This window comes from Neomonachus schauinslandi, chromosome 6 (assembly GCF_002201575.2).
Source record: "Neomonachus schauinslandi chromosome 6, ASM220157v2, whole genome shotgun sequence".
In the NCBI taxonomy this organism is placed as follows: domain Eukaryota; kingdom Metazoa; phylum Chordata; class Mammalia; order Carnivora; family Phocidae; genus Neomonachus; species Neomonachus schauinslandi.
The window spans coordinates 44,015,274-44,037,383 of NC_058408.1; the positions used below are offsets into that span (position 1 = coordinate 44,015,274).

Consider the following 22,110-nt stretch of genomic DNA (forward strand, 5'->3'; position numbering starts at 1 on the left):
TCTTTCTTTCTTTCTTTCTTTCTTTCTTTCTTTCTTTCTTTCTTTCTTTCTTTCTTTCTTTCTTTCTTCTTTCTTTCCTTCTCATTTCACTTGACAAAGGGAGAGAGAACATACAATTATCCTTCTTTTGTAGAAAAGAATACCAAATTGCTCAGCAGGGGTTGTTTTTTTTTTTTTTTTAATGTGCATTTGTTTGGAAACCACAAAACAAAACTGACAGAAAAACTGAAAGGCAAGGTACATACATCCTGAAGAGTAACTGGAATGTATTCCAGTTTTCAGTTCAGCTTTGATAATCTAAAGAAGTGGTCTTGGCCACTTTCCAGCAGGTGGTGGAAGGGCTTGATCACAAGCCCCTTTAGGAATTTGCTGGAAACTATGGATCAGCCATATAGAAAAAAAGCACATCATCAAATTTTGCATATCGTTTGGGATTCCTAGACTTCCATAGGTTCATCCAAGGACCCTCCAGGCATAGGCTCTCTAGCATGGACGATGGGACACAACACATAGGTGGCCGTTATGAGCCGGAGGACGGCCCTGCTCCTACCTTATATCATGATGGGGCAGATAAGTATGGTTCTGGAAATTAAATTCATTAATTTCATTAAAGTAAATTAAATGGTTTTAAAAAAGGTGTGTCTGAATCAAAGTTAAAGGACTGTTTTTGAGTTAGTTTTAGTTTATCTTATCACTTTTCTCTTACTTGACATTTGCCTTTTTTCACCTGTATATTTGTGTGTGTGTGTGTGTGTGTGTGCAGGAGAGAACTTAGCCCTTGAGAACAACATATAAATTGATGCTCTGTTGAGTTTTTGTAAGCATAGGGGATGAATGATAGGAAACCACAGTCCTACCCTCATATTCATTATACGAGGTTTCACATAGCCTATTTCATGAGGTTCTTGACGAGATCTGCAATAGCACCTTCTTGTGGGTGGGGAAAACTAAGCTACAGACTTGCACTGATTCGTTGGTTATGTATTAATTCATTTTAAACCTAAGACAAATCTCCACCCACTAACAGACTCTGTGGTTGTCCGAGTGTTGCCTGCTCGCCACCCCAGATGTAACCCCATTTCTTCTGTTGTCTTTCATTGTGGCCGCGGCCACTGTAGTATACTACCCAGATGTATTTGCAGTTGATTGTTTGCAGTTGCTACACACTAGAAGTGGAAGGAGGAGATACTGATGAGCCACTGAGCTGTGATGGGGGAAAAATGGACCAAAGAAGAGAAATGGATGACAAGGACTTGGAGAGGAAAATAGAAGAAACCTTACAGCAAGGGTGTGAAACCCATCATACTTAAGGAATAATTCTAAAGTTGGATGGAAGCAAGTTATAGCAAGAGAGACCTTTTGGTTTTCTTTCTCTGGAAGAACAGGGGTTGTAAGACCTTTGTCCTTTTGGTCTCCTCTTCAGACAGTTGTGGTTTGGGGCAAGGGGTGAAGGTATTCTTCTCAAGGAAAATTTTATAACTGTGAAGCATTTTGTAACTGTGAAGTGCAACAGAAAGACTAGGTACTCTTTGCTTTAATGGTGCCTTAACTGTCAGGGATACCATGGCGGTAAAGTGGAGAATGGAAGAGCATCGAAGATGGAGGGCCCTTCCCAGCAAAGGCCTAGAGGGGAGGACGGTAGCTCTTTCTGGGTCTTCTAGCTTTTTCTCATCATGGTAAAAGTGCCTGGAGAACCAGATCTTATGACTGGAAAGCACATCCCATGCTTAGCATCACTGGCCCCTTGCAAGAGAACAGAGAGTCCTTGACCTTTGTCTTCTCCTTAAATAACCAGCTCCATGGTGGTAACAAGACCTTTCCAAGGTAGACTTGGTGGCAGTGACCCAGTTCTGAGGTCAGACTTGGGTGGAGAGTGCCTGCTCTGAAGGATATTATTTAGAGTGATTAAAAACATCCCTCTTACTGATGATCTGTGGGATGCGATCCCCAGTCGTAATCAAAGCTTCCTTGGTGTTCCAGACATCTGCCGGCTCTTTCACCCGTATCATTCTCCTGTGTCAAGGTCAGCTTCTGAACATTTTCCTCATACCTGACCTGTGTTCCCATGGGTCAGTTAAAGAAAACCGCTTTGGATGTTCATGGGCTGGGGTTTATTAGAGGAACAGAGACTCCCAGAGGTCCTGGAGTCAGCAGCTTCATGTGAGGTCTTGCTTCCCTTTCCTTCTTCCTCTCTGTTCTTTCATCTATCCCCAGTCAGTGACTTCCTCCCTTCTCCTTCCTCCCCAGCCTTTCCTTTCTTTCCACAGGAGATGGTATAAGTTCATTCATTTAGCAAATGTTTATTGAGTGTCCGCTAAGAGTGGGCTCCATTGCTGCTTCAGGGAATATGGCAGTGAGCAAGATAAGAGAATGAAATCAAAGTCCTCACCATGGCCTATCAAGCCTCCTGAACGGTCCCTGTCACCTCCGCACCCCATCTCCTTCTCTCCCTTTACTTACTCTGTGGCGTTCTTCATGCTTCTCAAGCACACCATTTTGCCACTGGGCTACGGCCTCTGCCACGGCTCCCCCCTCTGTGTGGAAGACTCTTTAGAGATCTGTAGAGCCCACTCCCTCACCTTCTGGAGGATGTTACATCATGGGCACGTTCACCTCAGGCCTTGTCTGAATACTTCCTGTGAGGGAGCCATGTCTGATCATCGCTACCTGCTTTATTTTTCTCCATTGCACTTTTCACTCTCTGACTTGGTATATATTAACTAATTATTATTTTATTGTCTACCTCCCCCCACTACAGTGTCTGCTCCCTGAAAACAGGTCCTTTGGTTTGTTCGCAGCCGGTATCCCCAATGCCAAGAATAGTACCTGAACATAGGCCTTAACAAATATTCCTTGAATGGGGACTAAATGCATAAAAAGATGAAGGATTGGGTAAATTAATGCAAAGAATAAGGTTTCTGACCTCAAGGAAGTTATAATCTAGTGCATCGGAGGACATAAAATTGATAAAATAACTCAAGCTCGTGTGATCTGGTAGCAACTCAGAGACTGGGCTCTAGAGTCTGACTGTCATGATTCCAATCTCTGCTCCACGTATTAGCTGTGTCTTAGAGGGCAAATTACCTCAGCTCTCTGGGCCTCATTTTCTCATTTGTGAAATATGAATAATAATATCACATAGGATTATTGTGAGAATTCAATGAAACCATCCATATAAAGTGCTTAGCGCAGGACCTGGCACGTGGTCTGCACTCAGTAATTATTATCTGCTATTGTTATTGGATCACTTGCTGGAATCAAGTGGAGCCTGAAAAGTTCCTCAGGATTACCCCCATCCTGGTCTGGTATTACTCCCTTTTCCGTTAGGGAGCAAAAGTTCGAAAGTGTCCCCGAACCAGAAAGACTGTCCCTGAGGACAGCTTTATCTTAGGATTTCTTTGAACTGCAAATACTCCTGTCCTCCCTTCAAACACATATTAAACATTTCATTTGCCCAGATAGGCTCCCAACAATAATATCTGTCCCCTCTGGAAATAACTGTTTCCTGTTAAAATATCAGCAACCAGTTAAACATGGTTTTGTTTTTCTTTTTCTAGTAATTTTTAGGCCGCAGCAAGTAATTGCTTAAGACTGTACTTTAAGAGGCATCTGTAAATCTTTCCTTTGCCTTGTGATACATGGGAAACCATGTCAAAAGTCATTCTGACAATTTGTATTTTAATTTAAGTTTTATGAGTTACCATTTAAAGAAGGCCAGTTTCTCATTGGCAAGCCTTCTTAAGAGATTGATGCTTTGATCTTAAATCCTGGGGAGACTTTGCAGAAATAGGGGGTGACATTGTTGACAGGTTCATCTGTAGCTATTCTACTGCCATTAATTAAACACCCCCCCCCCTTTTATTTACTCCCCTGGAGTAAATGAATTGAACTTGACTTTGGTTTTTGATGGGAAGCTATGAGAGGGTCCAGGAAACATCAAAGAAATGCTCTTAATCTAGTAAAACTAACTCTCAACTGACCTAGCTTGAACATTAAAGAGTTCTTAATTCCAGTGCTGGTCTAGTTTCTTTTCTGTAAGGCGTTAATTCTCTCTAATGATTAGAAAAGTGCAGGGGTAAATAATCATCCCCTCCCCATGAAATTCCAGAGGGTTACAGGCTCTTTAATTTTATCTTGCTTCTAAAGGTCTCCTTTGTAAAACCATGTATACATTTTGGTTTTTTGCCTTTCCATACTGCTTATACCTCCAAGATCTCAGCTTTAAGATCTTAAAACTTTATTTCTTTTGCATTTAGGTTTTAGATTTTTGGATCACAGCTATCCTAAAGCTTTTTTATGATCCTAGACTTTAGGAATGAAGGCACAGACAGGTTAAGACACTTGTATAAGCAAAAAGCCAGATGGTGCCCTTGCAACAACAGATTCGAGCCTAGTAGTTGAAAAGTCTGTTTTCATGTCTGCTTAGAGAACCCCACCAGGCCATTCATTTGCCACCAAACAAGTAGCCATCAGCATGCCTACTGGGTGCGCAAAAGAGACAGGAATCCTGTTCTCATGGAGTTTACGTTCCAATAGACAATGAACACAGTAACTAAATAAGACCGTATCTGAGAAGGTGCTAAAGGCTGTGGAGGAAAATAAAGCAGCGTCGTGAGTGTTGGTCTTACATAGGGTGCCCGGGGGAGGCCTCACTGAGAAAGTGCCGTCTGAGCAGAGCCCCACAGGAGCTGAGGAAGGTGCTGCTGACACGGGGGCAGAGAGAGGAGCGCAGAGATTCTGAGCCAGGAGGACGCCCAGGTGTGGGTGGAGCAGCAGCGGGGCCCGTGAGGCTGAGGGAGACTGAGTGCGCGTGGAAGACTTGGTCAGAGGTATCAGAGCAAGTCCTTTAGGGCCTCATGAAGCAGGTATGACTTTGGCCTTTCTTCGGAGTGGAACAGGAGCCACGGGAGGGTTCTGCGCCCGGCAGTGACGTGTTGGAATTTACATCGCCCAGGATCGCGCTGAGCTGAAGCCAAGAGACTAGTTAGGTGGCTATTGCATTGATCTAGACTAAAGGTAGTGGTAGCTTGAGCCAGGGTGGAAGTGATGAGAAGGGTTTGGATTCAGGGTATGTCATAAAGGCAGAGCCAAACGGATTTCTTGGTGGGTTGGGTGGAGACCAGCCTGAGCACCCGGAGCGTAGTGCATGCTACCAGACATCCCTTGCCTTCCTCTTGATGGTCCTCACTGGTCTCCAGAGTATTGTCAACCAGTCATTCTGGTCCTGATTAGGACTCTGTAGACAACTCTGGCGGCTGAGAAAAATATGCATGGGGTCTTCGGAGCACATGTTCTGAGCAGATGATACCAGGTTAATTAATGAGAGCGAACATCATTCACCAGTATAAGTTGCTTAGTCCGTCTTGACAGCACCTGACTCCTCCTGTGGCATCCCATTCTCGGAGGGGACCTGGGATAGGTGCTCGTGTCATCCCAACCAGCAGCTCAGCTCCAGAGTCTGAAAAATGTAGCGAAAGAGCAGTAGAGTATGAGAAGCTAAAGTGAAGACAAGAAAGAGGAAGACCAGGAGATTTTTAGTAGAGACACCTCTAAAAAAGAAAAATATCAGGAGCATATCTTTCCCTTTCTATCTCTCTTAGCTTCCAGTTGGGCGATAAAAGGTGAAGTATTTCCTGGATAACCAGAGAGAATTAATGAACTAACACGGATATGACAAAAACAAAGATTAGGTCCCACATTTAGTTGCTGAGGTTGGCAGGAAAAGAGTTTATGGCTCTGTCTTGTCAGATAGGTGGAAGGTACTGTGGCTCTCCCAGAGTCCCACTCTCCACTGCACCTGCCGTAATCTTTCCTATTTACATAAACCACAAAGGCTGTTATGAGAGAAGATGGAGACATGGTTGACTATGATGGTGGCCAGGGAGAGAGCCAAAAAATCTGTTTGTTTAAGAGAAATCTCATTTTGCATCCCTGCCTTGCTCACATGGGGCTGAATAAATCTTAATCTAAGTTCTTATCTCAGGAAAAGCAAAGGGTGGCCCTGGAAGCCCTCTAAATAACAGGTGCAGACAGAATGGAGAGGAATAGGGAGGGTGGAGGCCAGTGGAAAATAGGTTTGAGAGGCCAAGAAATCCATAAGGCTGACGAGCTCGAGAGAGGAGCAGGTGGAGGGGAGGGGGGCTAATGCCTCAGGGTGCAGACTGGAAACTACTGGGATAGGGTGATAGGGAGACCAGATGGGCTGGCATTCAGTCAAACCAGATGGTGGGCTTTTATTTCTAAAAGGATTTGTAAATCCTAGGAACAAGGAGCATAAGGGTACTGGGGCCTTTAATCCCATTAGTAGAAGACAAAAGTGTTCTCTTTAAAAATGTAAACCCACCAATTATAGAACTTCTATTATCAAAACTTTGGGACAGAGTACCAGCTTGTGAAACACCAAGGAATCTCTGGATTCTTCACTGAGGGAAAGAGAAACTGCAGAAATCGTCAGGGCATTCATTATAAGTTAATAAAAAGACGTCTCCTCAAGAATTTAAAGTGTACTGTTGGGACCAAACAAAATGTGATATATTTGTATGCAATAAGCTTGCTTACATATGGAGTTGGAAAAACAGCTAACTGCAATTAGGGACTGATTGTTTAGTAAATTTTGCGTTTACAGTGAGACAAATTTAAAAATTTAAGCACCTATCACTTTCTAAAAAGTCGTCCCCCTGTGTCCCCTTGCCCAGTTGTCAGCCTCCGTGTCCCCGCAGCTGCTCTCCTCGTTGCATACAAATCCTGTTCTTCAGTCCTTGTCTCAGCCATTCCTTGAGGGTCCAAAATTACTTCCATAACCCTTCTCCTATTGGACTTATCCCCAAGGAGACCAGCCTCATCACAGAGCATGGAGTCGTCCTTGTGTGCTTATGTTGGTGCAAGTGTGAAAGCTACCCACGCACAGCCATGCTTCCTTCAGGAGACAGAGCAGAGGGGCGGTTGTATAGGCTTGGGTGCTCCAGTCCGTGAGGGATCTACCATCTTTGCATCATGTAATACCCCATCCTCCTGCTAAGAGAAAAAGCCTAATTTCATCTAAAGGATTTCAAAGAAATGCTAAATATTAAGAGAAAGTTTTAAGTAGTGTGATTCATTGTGAAATCCCTTTTTTGTTTAAGGCTATCCATCTACCCATTAAATTAATATCATACAATATCACTTTTTGATGCTATTTCATAAATATTTCTTTCCTTAATTACTGCTGAGAAGTGGAAACTGTTATCTCATGTTTGAAATGGAATAGAGTTGCTTTCCCACACCATTGACTGGGGTTTTTTTGTTTGTTTTGTTTTTATCTGTAAAGGTATGGAAACCTGACAAGCCCAAACTGTGAAGAAGATGGAAGCCCAAGTTCATCAGAGTCTAAGACGGTGATCAGGAAGTAAGTGTGCCTTTTCTGTGCATTACAAGCTCTCAGTCAAGACTTATTATCCTAAAGGAATGTAATTTAGTAGAGTTTTTTAAAATTCCTTTTTATGTTGTCATTTTCCCCCATAATGCGTAAAATCATAGATTTATTTTTTGACTATCCAGTGATAGTCATTTATTCATCCAGTAAAAATGTATCAGGCACCTACCATGTGCCAGGCCCTGTGCTAAGGGAAACAACTATGAACAAAATAAATAAGTCTCAGCTCTTAAGAAGTTTGGATTTTAGCAGAGAGACAAAGAATCCACACAAAGGAAGAATGAAGTAGGGCAAGGGGGCTAGATCCTGATGGAGAGTTTGATTCACATAGGGTGCCAGGAATGGGCTTTCTGATCTGGTGACATTGGAGCAGAGTGCTGAATGGGGTACAGGCTGGGCTTGGTGAATATCCAAGCAGGGAAAATGTGGACAGAGCTGTGAGGCAGATGAATGAATGAGGCTGGAGCAGAGCACATGAAGTGACAAGTGCTAGAGGATGAGATCTGTAAGGTCATATGGGTCCCAGATCACATGGGGACTTGAAGGCCTTGGGCAGGATGTTAAATTTTATTCGAAGGAAGATAAGCATTTAGAAGATTTTGAGGAGAGCAGTGCTATGGTCTGATTTATATTTCAAAAGGCTTGCTCTGGCTCTATGTGGAAAATAGACTCTGGCAGTGGGATGGGGGGCAAGAGTGGCAGCAAGGAGCCTGGTCAGGACCCTTACAAAGACCCAGGCAAGGGATTCTGGGAGCATGAACTGGAGGAAGAAGGGGAGGAGATGATGGTAATAATAGTGATGGTGGTGGCGTTGGTGTCGGTGGTAGTGATAGTAGTGAAAGTAGGAATAACTTGTAGTAGGAAGAGCTTCTGCAGAGATCTTGAGGGTATTGCTGGCAGGTTGTACTGATGAAGTGGTTGGGGCATATGAGAGAAAAAGAGGAGGCACGGGCACCTCCAAGGGTTGTGGTGTGAACAACTGATAGAAGAGAACCTTGGTTTTGTGAGATAAGAAAGACTGGTGAGGAGGAGCAGGTGTGGTGGGGAGCATGTGTCAATAATTTCATCGTAGACATACTCACTTTGAGACAATTGGCTGAGTCTAGAGTTCAGGGAGCAGTCTGGTTGGGAGGCATAAATCTGGGCATCCTTAGTTTAGACATGGTATTTAAAGCTATGGGGCTGGGTGTGCCCCCCGTGGGAACAAGGCTATAGAGAAGAGGAAGGTCCAAAGACTGAGCCTTGGTTCCTTCCAGTGTTCAGATTAGGAAAGTAGAGGGTCCAGCAAGAGGAGGTTGGAACAGAGGAGCTAGCGGGGAATGAGAAGAAAGAAGTTGTGTCCAGAAGTCAAGTGAAGAAGGAGTTTTGGGGGGACGTGACCAACCATGTCTAACACTGCTCATACATCAAGTGAGAGGAGCCTGGGAAGAGACTACTGCTTTTGCAACACGGTGGTCTTTGGTCCCCTTGACAAATGTAGTTTTGGTGGATGGAGGTCTGGGTCAGGAGAAGACAGAAGTTTGGAGTTTTTCTGTAAGAGAAGAGAAATGGGCTAGAGGATGATCTGGGGCAAAGGAGGGTTTTTTCATTTTGTATGTGTTTGTTAAACCTGGGTGATGCTTTAATCTGATGAGAATAATCTAGGAGACACCGAAGAATAATCCATGATGTAGGGGTGCAGGCTGCTCTAGGAGTGATGTTCTTAAGTCGATGGGATATATGCCAGGGTGCTTGAAAGTTCTCTTACTAAATATTCATCTTGGGGCCAAAAGTCCAGGCAGTTAATCCTGTGGAATATTTTAACTCCTCAGAGGATTGACTGATGGAATCCTTTCTTCAGAAGCCAGGGATATGAAGCTTAGAAAATTGAGTATCTTTTTAGTCCTGAGTGAGGCAGTTTTATTATTTTATTGGATGGACCATAATCTTCCAGAAAACCAGACACGCCAATGTAGATATTTGAATGTCAAATGCAAGGCGTGTGGTGAGCAGAACAAATACCTTTATTCTTAGAGGGCTTTGGGGGGCTTCTTTGAGGAGTTGACATTTCAGGTAGGTCCTGAAGGAGGGTGAAGATTTTGGTGGTAGAGCCACCCAAGCAGGGGGAACGGTGGGACCATATTGGGGAAATATATTTTGGGAACAACATGCCGCTTCATGATGGCGTATGTACCAGGTTGAGGGGATCTGTAGAGCCGAAGCTATCATGAAGGGGGTTCATTCTCCCAAGAGAATAAGGACCTTCCCTGGTAAGCAGTAGACAGTCAGCCCTGAAAAGTTTTTTTTTTTTTTTTTTTAAGATTTTATTTATTTATTTGACAGAGAGAGAGCGAGAGCAGGAACACAAGCAGGGGGAGTGGGAGAGAGAGAAGCAGGCTTCCTGTGGAGCAGGGAGCCCGATACGGGGCTCGATCCCAGGACCCTGGGATCACGACCTGAGCCGAAGGCAGACACTTAACAACTGAGCCACCCAGGCTCCCCAGCCCTGAAAAGTTTTTGCAGGATGGAAACAGTATCATCAAATAGGTGATGTGGGGGGATGGATTAGATTTATAGACTTCCGACTTAGGCTATGGTACACGGACCAGGAGCATCAGCACCACCTGGGAGCTTGTTAGAAATGCAGAATCTCAGGTCTCACCACAGACCTAGATTAGAATCTGCATTTCAGTAAGATCCATGAGTGATTCCTGTGCACTTTAAGGGTTTGAGAATCATAGGATTCGAGAGGTTTTGTTGTTAATTGTGTTTATCCCTGAAAACTTACTGAAATAATAATTTTTTGAAAAGAACCTTTTTATAATTAGTCTTTTAAAGCATATACAAAAGGAGACCTGAGTGGCCAGCTTGTCACATGTAACCTCCCCCTGTGACCAGATTCAGAAATGAGTGTGTTGTTCTCCACAAATTTTGGAATTGAGTCAAATTTGGAGCTACCATTCAACTAGCCACCTGAACACTCCAGGGAGAGTAACAGTATGAAAAATATCCAGAGCTTTTCTGTTTCCCAGGGGGTGTTTTGAGATTAAGTAGGTTTCTGGGAAGTCGCACGAAAATTGGTTTGTACCCTGGATGTGAAGAATCATGCTCATTATTTTAAAGTCCTATTATAAAATTTTATTCAACTTCATTGTACACCGGGAACAGTGTGATGTGGGTGAAACTCCAGGATAAGCTGTTTTAAAGGGCTTTCTAGTTTTAAGCATATGAGTCCTTAACAAAGAGCTTCACATAGAACTCCCCTGAGGGGGTCCATCATCTGGGGACAATGGTCCTCTCCTAAAGCCTCACAATGAATTGGTAGAAAGTGCTTGACCCTTTTCCTCACACTGACTTGCCTTTTAAAAAATTATGCCTGATGAAAATACACCACTTTATCTTATAATGGGCCACTCTGTCCTACAAATACTGGAATGCTAAAATCCCTTCTCTCAGCTGACCTCTTTCTTCCTTGCATTTTCCTTCTTTCGTACTGCTTCCTCCCCACCCTCCCCCCCATTTCTCCTTTTATTATTTTTCATCTCATTTCGCCATTATCTTTTTGCTCTCTCTTTTGGAAGTTACCCTTCTCCTAATCATTTCTGTGGCTAGTTAGGGTCAGTGCTCTGTCTTTCTGAGAGGAAATCAGGGTAGCACCTTCTTCATTCCATCTGTAACATATGGAGAATTCCTCCACCATCCCAGAGCTCTGGCCTCTGACATGGAACCATGACCGAAGGCTTCCTGATGGCTGGTGCATGTGTAGGAGATACGGCTCTATGGCCATTCTCAATGGGCTGGTTTTGTCCCCAGAGGATATTTGGCAACATCTGGAGAAATTTTTGTCTTAACTTGGTGGGGGGATGCTATTGATATCTGGTAGGTAGAGGCCAGGATTGTTGTGAAACAGTCTACAGTGCACAAAACACCGCCCTCCAACAAAGAATGCTCTCCCTGTAAATACCAATAGTGCGCAGGTAAGAAGCTCTACTACATGGTGAGGACTGCAGTCCTCAAGTGAAAGCTCTTTATTTATGAATATCTAGATGTATATAAAAATAGGACCATGCGTATTTGGGGATTTATTTATTTCTTCATATCCCGTCTTAGAATGAGGTGAATCCAGTGCAGAGGTCGCCCAGGAGCCGGCCTCAGAGAAGGTGAAGGGCCCTGGGTAAGGAGCCTGGAGAACTCAGATTCGAGTCCCTCACCAGTCACTGTCACTCCCCAGCCATATGACCTGGTCACTTCACCTCTCTCTCACTTTCAGTTTCTTGACCTGAAAAATGAGTGCTCAGAATGTAGGATCCCTGGCATCCTTTCAAGTTTAATGACCACTGGGATAAAACTTGTTTAGTTTTCATCTCTTCAAAAGTGAGAATGAATATCAGAAACAGAGATATTGAGGCACCTGGGTGGCTCAGTCGGTTAAGGTCTGCCTTCGGCTCGGGTCCTGATCCCGGAGTCCTGGGATGGAGCCCCACGTTGAGAGCTCCCTGCTCAGAGGGGAGTCTGCTTCTCCCTCTGCCCCTCCTCCCCCCCCACTCATACTCTCTTGTTCTCACTCTCTCTCTGAAATAAATCAAATCCTTAAAAAAAAAAAAAAAGAAACAGAGATATGGCCCAAATATTATATTGAATTTTTGAAAGGTGCCCTTGACTGCTTTTTTCAGTCAGAGGGGCTGTGCCACCAGTTTTGATAAAATAGGAAAACAGAACAGACAGCTTCTTTGACTTGATCGTTATTAATTGTGACATCACAGCTGCTCACTGTACTTCTCAGTACAGAGATGAGCTAAAGCTTTGTATTGTGGGGTCAAAATGGGGGGTGGGGGTGCAAAATGCCTATTGTTTTCTTTTGCTATGAATCTGTCTTCTTGTGATTTCAGGTGGGAAACAGACGGCAGGAATTCAGTAACTTTCTAAGAAGTAAACATCCTGTTTTAGGGCAGATGCCTGCAGTTTTGCAGATGGGGATTGTTGGGGGTGGGGGGGGGAGTGGAATTACTGCGAGGTTTAACCCCGAACAGAAAAATCCTCAACTCTTGTTTGGCTTTTCACTTTTTAACGTAAAGCATAGAGCAGGGCTTACATTTCATACAGGGTCCCAAATCCCAGGATAACAGTCTTCCCTGTATTTCTAAATATGGATCTAATCAACCTTTCAGAGGATAAAAGAACTTAGAAGAAAGAAAAATGGGGAAGTACAGATGGAATCGTTGAGATGAAAGATTGGCTTCTGGTGTCTTGGACTGCAACTGACTAGTGTTCTTCACGAATTTCAAAAAGTGTCAGATTGTGCTGTGACTCCCACTTGTAATTCCAGGCCCGAGTGTGCCCAGTTCGGGCTTTGTGCAATATTGGGGGCCTTTAACGTCATCTAGCCAAAACACGAATTCCTTCCGTTGCGAGGAAGGCAATTTCCAAGGCTTCTAGGTGTTGGAATCTGCCACACAGTGATTTCTGATGTTAGCGCTGGACTGTTGTATATAATAAGGCATCCAATGTTTATTTCTACAATCCCTAAACTTGCCACTATTTGGAAATCAGGAAACTCACTTCCTGTGACAGGAAGCAACATTTCTGCCCACATCCATCCTACCTGTGCCCTTTTCCTCCTTGCTGCTGACACTTCTATATGATAAAACGCTGTCTATTTAGAATAACAAAATCAGAACCAGATGGAAAAGGAAACTTTCCCTTGTGCAGATTTATTACAATCATTGAATTCAAAAGTGAAGAGAATGTGAAGAAGGGATATTAACCATACAGAAACTTGACACGGTGAATCTTCATTCTCTGGAATGGATCTGAAATTAGAATATCTATCTATCTATCTATCTATCTATCTATCTATCTATCTATCTATCTATCTAATATGCTTTATTTAAAGAGGTTTAAGACTCCTCAGGAAATGACACTTTTTTCTTTCCTTTAATGACTATTATTATAATGTCAAAATAGTTGTTTCCTTTTCTTTTATTGACTCGCTTCACTTCCCTTCTGGAGCGCTGTGTTTTGTCTTCTCAAACTCTTTGCCACTGCAGTGCTTTAAACTTGAAATCATTCTGCTTTCATCTCTGCATATTCAGACGATATGAATGCCATTCTTGTACTCTTTTCCCAGAAGTTGTAAATAGTGACACCAGATTTTAGTCCAGTTAAGAATCACACGAATAGTAGTAATCCAAGACATTGGAACCACTTTAAAGAAAAGGGAGATGAGTTAAAGAAGCCTGGCTGTGATTCCTTAATGCCCAAGAAACTTTACAGTGGAAAGTACTAAAAAAATCTGCCCAGAGAGTTTGCAATCAGTATTCATTCCAGCAAACTCAAATACCCTAAGAAAGCAGTGGAAATTAATTTGGCTATTTTAACAAAAATGGGTCAAAGAAAGGGGTAAAGAACAGAGCAAAAATAAGATTTAAAACTTGAAATTTAAAAGAATGAATGGCTATACAGTGAAAGGAGTATTTTTAAAAAGTTAAAGTAGAATGGAAGAAGAAATAGAGAAATAATACACTACGTAAAAGAACCTGGTACTGTCTTTAAAACATCCATACTGGACAAAGAAAAGTAGAAATTATCATTTTAAAAGTCATTGAAATCTTGAATCAAAATTGAAATCTTGAATCAAAATTTGGGAAGAGAGTAGGTTCCCAAAGCAGAAATTAGTTTTCTGAAAATTCAGGAGGAGTAAAACAATGTTGATGATCAGTGGTTCAGAAAGAAGAAAAATCAGTCACCTAAGAATCTCTTGGAGTTCTCGAAGTGTCAGAGAAAGGCAAACAGGCATCTCGATCAGACCCTGTCATTGACTGACCCTGCAGCCTGGCAGGGGATGACATTGATGATACTGTTGTCACCAGCCTGGCCACCGCCCCTGGCCGCAGCGTGTGGTGTGCTTACTAGCGTGAGCCCTTCTGCTAGGGGCCTTGTATCTTCCTTAATGTCGCAGATTTGCTGTGAGCTATTGTCCTCATTTTATTGGTGTGTAAATGGAAGCTCCAGAAAAGTTACATACTTTGACTAATGTCAACCAGCTGGTTAAGTGAGCTCTGGTATCTGAACTCAGTCCCAGACCCAGGCTTCTCACCGTTTTGCTCTTGGGCCTGCCATTTCAGAAGAGCATCGGGATCTCAGGTGCCTTTCCAGCTCATATATACCTAGATCACTGTAATCTGGTTGCAGCCAGAAGTCCATGAAGAGCTAAGGCATATTATCACCGTTGTGATTAGTGTTTTAGTGTGTTAGCATCCTGACATTTTCTAATTTGGGATTATTTACTTTACCCTATGTTGTTTTCCCTGGCTTTATTACTGAATGAACAGCCTGAGCCAGGTCCCCAGACAGCTGTTAGAAATGGGGTAGTTAGGCTTGTTCCCTGGGGAAGGAGATGGGTTGCAGGATATGAGGAAAGAAGAAGGAAGATCAGATGGTTCAGGCCCATGGATCTGAGTGCCTGCTTCCTGCTCTTGGGGCCTTGTTGCGTCTTTCCTTACCAACTTACTCCCTTCTAATGGTGAAAAATGGAGAAGGCCTCAGCAGTTTTTTCATTAGAGGCCCATTTATAACATAAAAACACCCACCTCAAGCAGTGAGGAATTGGAGAATACGGAGCTACAGAGGTCCCTGAGAAATAATTTGGGTGGGAATGGCAGTGTCCCTTTCCAACAGCAAGAGCTAGAATTCATGGATGCTTAGTAGGGATAGTCCCTGTGTATATCCTTTTATTATTCCCATAATAACCCTATGTATTCTTACGCCTCTCTTACACATGATGGGTCTGAGACAGAGAAAGGTTAAGGAACATGTCCAAGGTCACACAGGGAATAAGGGAAACCTGGGATTTCAACCCACACCTTGCCCTCTACACTCTGTGTCCTCTGCTTCTTCCCCTGTGATAAAAAGGAGACGATTTCTCTTAAGAACTGAGGTCAGACTCTCCTGTTCATGCTTTTTTCTTAAAAGTAAGATGTTTTTCTTTTCTTTTTTTAAAGATTTTATTTATTTGGAAGAGAGATAGCATGAGTAGGGAGATGGGCAGAGAGAGAGGGAGAAGCAGGCTCCCCACTAAGCTGGGAGCTGGATATAGGGCTAGATCCCAGGACCCCGAGATCATGACTTGAGCCGAAGGCAGACCCTTAACCGACTGAGCCACCCAGGCGCCCTGCTTAAGATGTTTTTCAGAACAGTTTTAGATTTATGTAAAAACCGAACAGATAGTACAGCAGAGTTCCCATATGCCTTCCTCACAGATTCCCTTACTGTTCTTACGTGACTATAGTACATTTGTTAATTAACGAACCAGTATGACACATTATTAACTGAAGTCCAGAGTTTATTCACATTTCCCTACTTTTTACCTCATGTCCTTTTTCTGTTCCAGGATCCCACCCAGGATACCATATTACATTGAGTTGTCGTATCAACCTACGCTCCTCTTGGCTGTGACAGTTTCTCATACTTTTCTGGGTTTCAATGACCTTTACGGTTTTGAGGTCAGGTATATTGCAGGATACCCCTTTATTGGAATTTTTCTCATAACTAGACTATTTTTCTCATAATTAGACTGAACTTAACGAGTTTTTTTTTTAAAGATTTTATTTATTTATCTGAGAGAGAGAGAATGAGAGAGAGAACACGAGAGGAGAGAGGTTCAGAGGCAGAAGCAGACTCCCCGCTGAGCGGGGAGCCTGATGCAGGACTCAATCCTGGGACTCCAGGATCATGACCTGAGCCGAAGGCAGTCACTTAACCAACTGAGCCACCCAGGTGCCCCTGAACTTACGAGTTTTTGAGAGGACTATTACAGAGGTAGAATGCCATTCTCATCACATGCTATCAAGGGTACATACTATCAATATGATTTATGACTGTTGTTGGTCTTGATCACCTGGCTGGAGTAGTAATTTTCAGATTTCTCCAAGGAAAACATCTTCCCATACTATATTGTTTGGAAGGAAGTCACAGTGCATAACCCCCAATTAAAGAGTGGGGATTATACTCCCCCTCTGTGAGGGTAAGGTATCTAATCAATGTATTTGGAAAACTTCTGCATGGGAGATTTGTTTCCCCCATTTATTAATTTATTTAAACATTTTTATCAGTTTAGACTGATGAGTAAATTCTTTTATGCTTTGGGTTATAATACAATGCTAGTTTATTTGTTGCTCAGATTGTTCCAGTTTGGGTCATTGGGAGCTCTTTTGATTGACTCGTATGTCACTTTGATAGGCATCTCTATCATTGTGGGTGTGTTCGGTTGTTCGAGCCCTTCTTACCTTCTGGCACGAAAAGGTGCTCTAGGCTCACCTTGTATGTTTCCTGCCCCAGTCCTAGAATCAGCCATTTCTTCAAGGAGACCTGGTTCTTTTCATTGCAGAATAGTATCAGAAACCAGGATCTGGGTGCTAGGTGTACTCACTGCTGCTGGGATGTCATTTCTTTTTAGCCCTCTCAGCTGATAGGGCTAGGAGATTTATGTTTACACTAATTATATAAGTACACACATCTAGGAATATTTATGTATAACCATCTGATCAGTATTTAAACACGAGTTCTTACTGATGTCTCCAACCCTAATCCATGACCACATAGATGGTTTTAGCCTGCTCCCTTTGCTTATTTGTAAATTCCCTCTGCAACAGCGAGAAAAGTGGCATCCACCATCTGCCATGCATTTGCTTAGTTGTTCAGTTTCAGGATACTTGGATGGCGTATCAGAGTTGTCAACTCATACCCAGTGGGAAACAACTTTATCAACTAGAGTATGGTGCTTATCTAGTCCTTAGTCTAACAGACTGCCATTCTTCTGTTTTAAAACAATAAAAATAGCTAATACTTTTTGAGCACTATGTCCTAGGAACTCTTCTAAATACTTCGCATGTATTAGCTCTTGGCCTCACGATCCTATGAGGAGGCATCCATTATTGTACCCATTTTATAGGTGAGGAAGCTGAGGCATACTGAGGCTAGCTCGCAGCTAATGAGCCACAGAACCAGGGCCCCCGTTAGGCCCTCCAGAGACTGTTTAGCCACATTGGCTGAGCTGTTCATGAAAAAGCAGGCATTTCAGAGCCCTCTTAGTTTTTTTCCCTTTTTTTTTTTTTTTTTTTTTTGACACTGACACACTGAGTAAGGTTTGGTGATATGGGGTTAGGTCTGTACACAATAATTCTCTTCAGTTTCTGTAAATTTGCCTTCAGATGCCAGGGCCTGCACATCTAGTTTGGGAATAAAGGACAGGTGTGTAAACACTCCTGACTTTGGATAATTGGTTTCGGGCTCATCTCCTCCTCCTCTGGGCCCTTCCTCACCCATATTTACTCGGTATTTCTGTGTGTCCTTCCTATCACAGTCTTCCTCCTCCTCCTCCTCCTCACCTTGGAGCTTTTTCTCTTGCACTGCCTCCTGGCCCCTCACTGGCTTCCGTGCCCTGTACTTGCCTGCTGCTTAGCTCTGAATCTGGCCCTGTTTGCATTGATTTCCCTGAGCCTCTCAGCATTCCTCTTTCACTTTCCCTCCCAGCCTTCTAATCCCTGCTCAGCCTCTGCACCAAAAATGCACAATGGAAAATGTACAAGAAAGCCTTGCAAGATGACCTTGACAAGTCCAGGTAGTCATGTTTCCATCTTTCCCAGGCTTTTTCAGAAAAAAAGGGAAACAAATTCTCTGTACCTTCCTTTGTTCTTTCTTGTCAGGGAAACCATCTTGCCGGGGGTCTCCGAGGCAGCCTCTATCTGGCAGCCTTCTCTGAAAAGGAAATCCCCCTCTGTGACTAGGAGAACCAGGCGGGTGTGGGGGGCTGTCTAGCTTAGAGTCAGTGTCAAGGTCACCTTCCTTTCTTTCCCTGAAGAGCAAGGTGCATTGGCTCCCACCCTCAGGGCTTGGCGGTGTCACCTGCCATGTTGATTCAGAGGCCCACCCTCCACATGGATTTTCTTATCTTTTATCTATAGTAGGAAAAGATCCAGTTTTTGGAGAATATCCGAACGTGAAAAAAAACATTTTGCTGCTTTTGAAAAAATGGTTCCGTGTCTTATTAAGTAACAATAAATTATTATCTCAGATTTCTGGGGAGAGAAAAGAACTCTAAATGGACAGAGTTATTATTTTTGTCCTGATAATCCTATTTCTTGGCTTGGAGGTTACACATCATGGGAGAAATGACTTCATATTTTGAAAATTTCTTATTAAGCCTTTGACCAATTGTAGAGTATTCTACTACCAATGGGATTTTAATATGATTTAGTACCTGTGCATTCAAATCCCTGCATGTATTTAAAAATCTGTGGTTTGAGCATCCTGGCAGCCTAGACGCTCACCTCAGGCAGCCCAGTTACTCTGCACTGAAGGTCCCCACGGCGGCTCTCAGTACTGTACTGGTTCCTTGTCCCTCTCAGCGAAGGCATCTGTCTTGTATTTTCCAGCCAGGTGTTATTAAGTGTGATTTCTGTTTGGCTGAGAAATGAGTATAGCAAATCTCACTGTGCTGCATTCCTCCCCTCTCTTCCTGTTCTTTAAACAGGTCTTCTGTACATCCCCTGAAACTGTATTGCCCTCTCTCACCTCAGGATCTTTGCTCACGCTGTTGCCACAGTCTTCCCCCCAGTAACTCTTCCTTATACCTGAGATCTCAGCTGAACATTGTTTCCTAAATCCTTCTGTGGGATTCCCTATTGTGATGTTGTTCACATACGTGGTTTTTATGAATATGGAAAACAAAGTGCACTCAAATACTGTTAGTGTAATTAGTGAATTAAATCTTCCCACGGCTCTGTTTCCTTAGAAGTAAAAGCCTTAGACGCTGTGTCCTTCAGTTCCATGCATGGATGTCTGAGCATGTCTTCCTGTCCCTTACAGACCATTGCGGTAGGTTGGAGAGGGTGGCCAGGACTGCCTGAGGTAGAAAAAGCAATCCTGGTCGCCCCCTCGGCTATCAGTTTGGGCTCCTGCCCCTGGCCACCCACCCAGCATGCTTACTTGGGACCGAGGGGGTGTTGCTCTGTAACGCATTAAAGATGACTTCGGCAAAGGAGCTCATATACTGGGCTTAGATTATATCACAATCGCGATCTTTCCGCTCGGTCTCACAAAGTACTTCTTCAGTCTTCACAAGTCATTCAAGAAGCACGTCTTGTGATTTGTATTAGAGTTTGGGGTCCCTGAGTTGATCTGTCCCGACGAGGTTGCCTTACGCGGGAGGCGGGGTGCGCATTCGCGCGTGCGTGCACGTTCGCACATGCGCGTAGTCTGTTTCCAATGACTTCGTGCAGCAGGCCTGGGGCCACACGTGGTGTACCACGGTATGAATTCCACGTCATCCTTTCTGTGATAGAGGATTCTCTGAGTGATGTCCATGAGTGCTGACTGATTTTCACTGAGCGCTTTTACCTTTTTAAGTGCCTTCCTTTTGTGATTTATGGCAAGTGGTTTTAAGACTGCCAACAGTTAGGTTTCTCTGTAGGTACCTGGAAATGCCGGTATTGCCATCCTTTGGGCTGAAAGTACTGAACGGTGTCAGGGAGCTGCAGCAGGTATGACTGCATGTCTCCTCCAGGTAGGGGTCAGTGGAGTTGGGGGACCTGGCCAACTCCCTTTGTTCACAGGTGGCACAACTAGGACCCATCCCCCCTGGTTTTCCTCCTTCATCCTCCTTCCTTGTTCTGGTGCAGAGCCAAGTAGCTTCTCTAGCTTAATAGTCACACCTTTCCTGTAAGTTTGTGATTTTAAACCAGATTTCCCTTCAGTATGGAGGTTCTTTACATTCTCCCAAACAACCAGTTCTGGTTGGGACATAAGTTCGATCTTCGGGGTGGAGCCATGAAGGGTGAGATGGAAAGGTGTTGTCCAGCAATCCCATTGGCTGCCATGATTTTGTGATGTTCCTTTCCTTTTTGAAATATTAAATGTTTCACATTTTATCTGCTTTATAGCCTATCAAGAACAGGAAGTTTCTTCCCAGGACTGGTAAACATAAAGCTACTGTGAGCATTGGGCACGTGTCCAGGTCTTTCCAGAAAACCTCCCTTCCTGGCATGCTGATAACCACCCTGCTGATAGGAGGGCAGGGGTCTGCCTCGTGTTGTGCTGTTTGTGTGTTTCCTTCCCTTCTTCTCTTCCTTCTTCCTCCCCCCCCTTCATTCCTCTTTTCTGTGAAATTGCTTTTTCTAGCCAAGTCAGTGTCTGGGTCTATAGTGAACTTTCAAAGTCCTCTTAGGCTAAGCTGTGGGAAGGGCACTGTCACAAAGGGTAGAAGGAATAGATTACCAGAGCTAGTTAAAAACATCAGACTGAGGAGGACGAAATGTGCACCTAAAGGCAAGTCCAATCTGGATTCAAGTCCCTCTTCAGAACTCCCCTAGCCCTTCCAGGCTGCAACTTCCATGAGAATAAGCTCTAAATAATGTGTCCCATAGAAATGCGTAAGTACTCAGAGATGTAAACAAGGATACATATTTTGTAATTGTTTGTGATTGTGAGAACATGAAAATAACTTGAATATTTGCACACTAGTAGAAGAATGCTTACATTAATGATGGTGTGTCCATGCAGTGGAATAGTATATGTAACTCTGGGAAACAATAAGGTAGATCTTGAATGGAGAGGTGTCGGTTTCATATATTCAGTGGGGCAAAAAAAAATCCATGTTGGCTTATATGTACATAGCATATTTATTTAAATATATATACATATCTCTTGAAAAGTCTAGAAGGATATACTCCAAACTGCTGATAGGTAGTCATGGAAATGGGATTAGAATGAAGAGGACATAGGTATTTTGCTGTTTTAGTTTGTATACATTTATAATATTTACTTCTTTGCAATAAAGAATCAGCTTTGTAATTTTTAAAACTAACAATTATGGGAGGCCAAGAAGGCAATGATATATTAATATCTTTTCCTATCTGTCTTTTACCTGTGATTCTGAATTTCTGCCTGGGTTTTCTTTCAAGTCATGAAACCGAGGAGTCACTAGGGTCATTGCGTTGCTGGTCTTGTTGTTAGGTGGAGGCTCTTTTTACTTTTATTGATTGATGTACATTATCATCCCTCCATGACTGTTCTTCCATCAGTATCATTGGAAGTGTATCCTCTCACTGAAGTATTAAATATTAAATGAGTAGTTCTACTCATGAAATCAATTCGCCCTTCTTTTGAGAAGGACAAAAGCGTACGTAAGAATCAATGTGACGGAGGCAAATGTCAGGTTTTCCTGCCTTCTGGGCTATGAACCCACCTGTGTGCCTACCCTGGTTCTGGGCTCAGTGCTTGTCAGCCAAGAAGAGAAAGAATTCATAGGAAAAAAGTCCCATTCCTTAGAAAAATGACATCAGAATGCCACTTCGTTTTCTTCTTTACTTCATGATATTTGTTTTTTGTGAAGAAAGGAGAAATAACGAATGCTTTGTGTGGGCTGTCAGAAAGTAGAAGTCCATCAATTTTGGGGGGGGTGGTGAGGGTTTCACCATATGAATGGCGGGGGGGACACAAGCATGGATATGGAACAGATGAAGAAACGGCAAACCAAGGATCGTAGGTCCACTGACTAGAAGCCTGTTCATTTCACTTAGGTTTTCATTTAATCCCAGAGCTCGTATTAATTTCTTCGAACTTTTTAGAAGGAAGGGAAATTTTAATCATTTCTGTGGCTTTAAATTCCAGCATTTATTTGATGGCTTTATGTCACCGAATACTTCCGACGTATGCATGTAAAT

General features: G+C 43.2%; 1 protein-coding gene across 4 annotated transcripts in view; it reads left to right on the forward strand.

Annotated features, from left to right (window-relative positions):
• The window catches only part of RGL1 (ral guanine nucleotide dissociation stimulator like 1), a 158,664-nt gene that overhangs the window by 90,102 nt on the left and 46,452 nt on the right, over nucleotides 1–22,110 (forward strand). For all 4 annotated transcript variants that reach the window (XM_044916384.1, XM_044916386.1, XM_021682581.2 and 1 more), the window contains one exon: nucleotides 7,307–7,384. In XM_044916384.1, coding sequence (XP_044772319.1) covers nucleotides 7,307–7,384 — 78 coding nt within the window. The remainder of the gene's footprint in view (nucleotides 1–7,306; nucleotides 7,385–22,110) is intronic.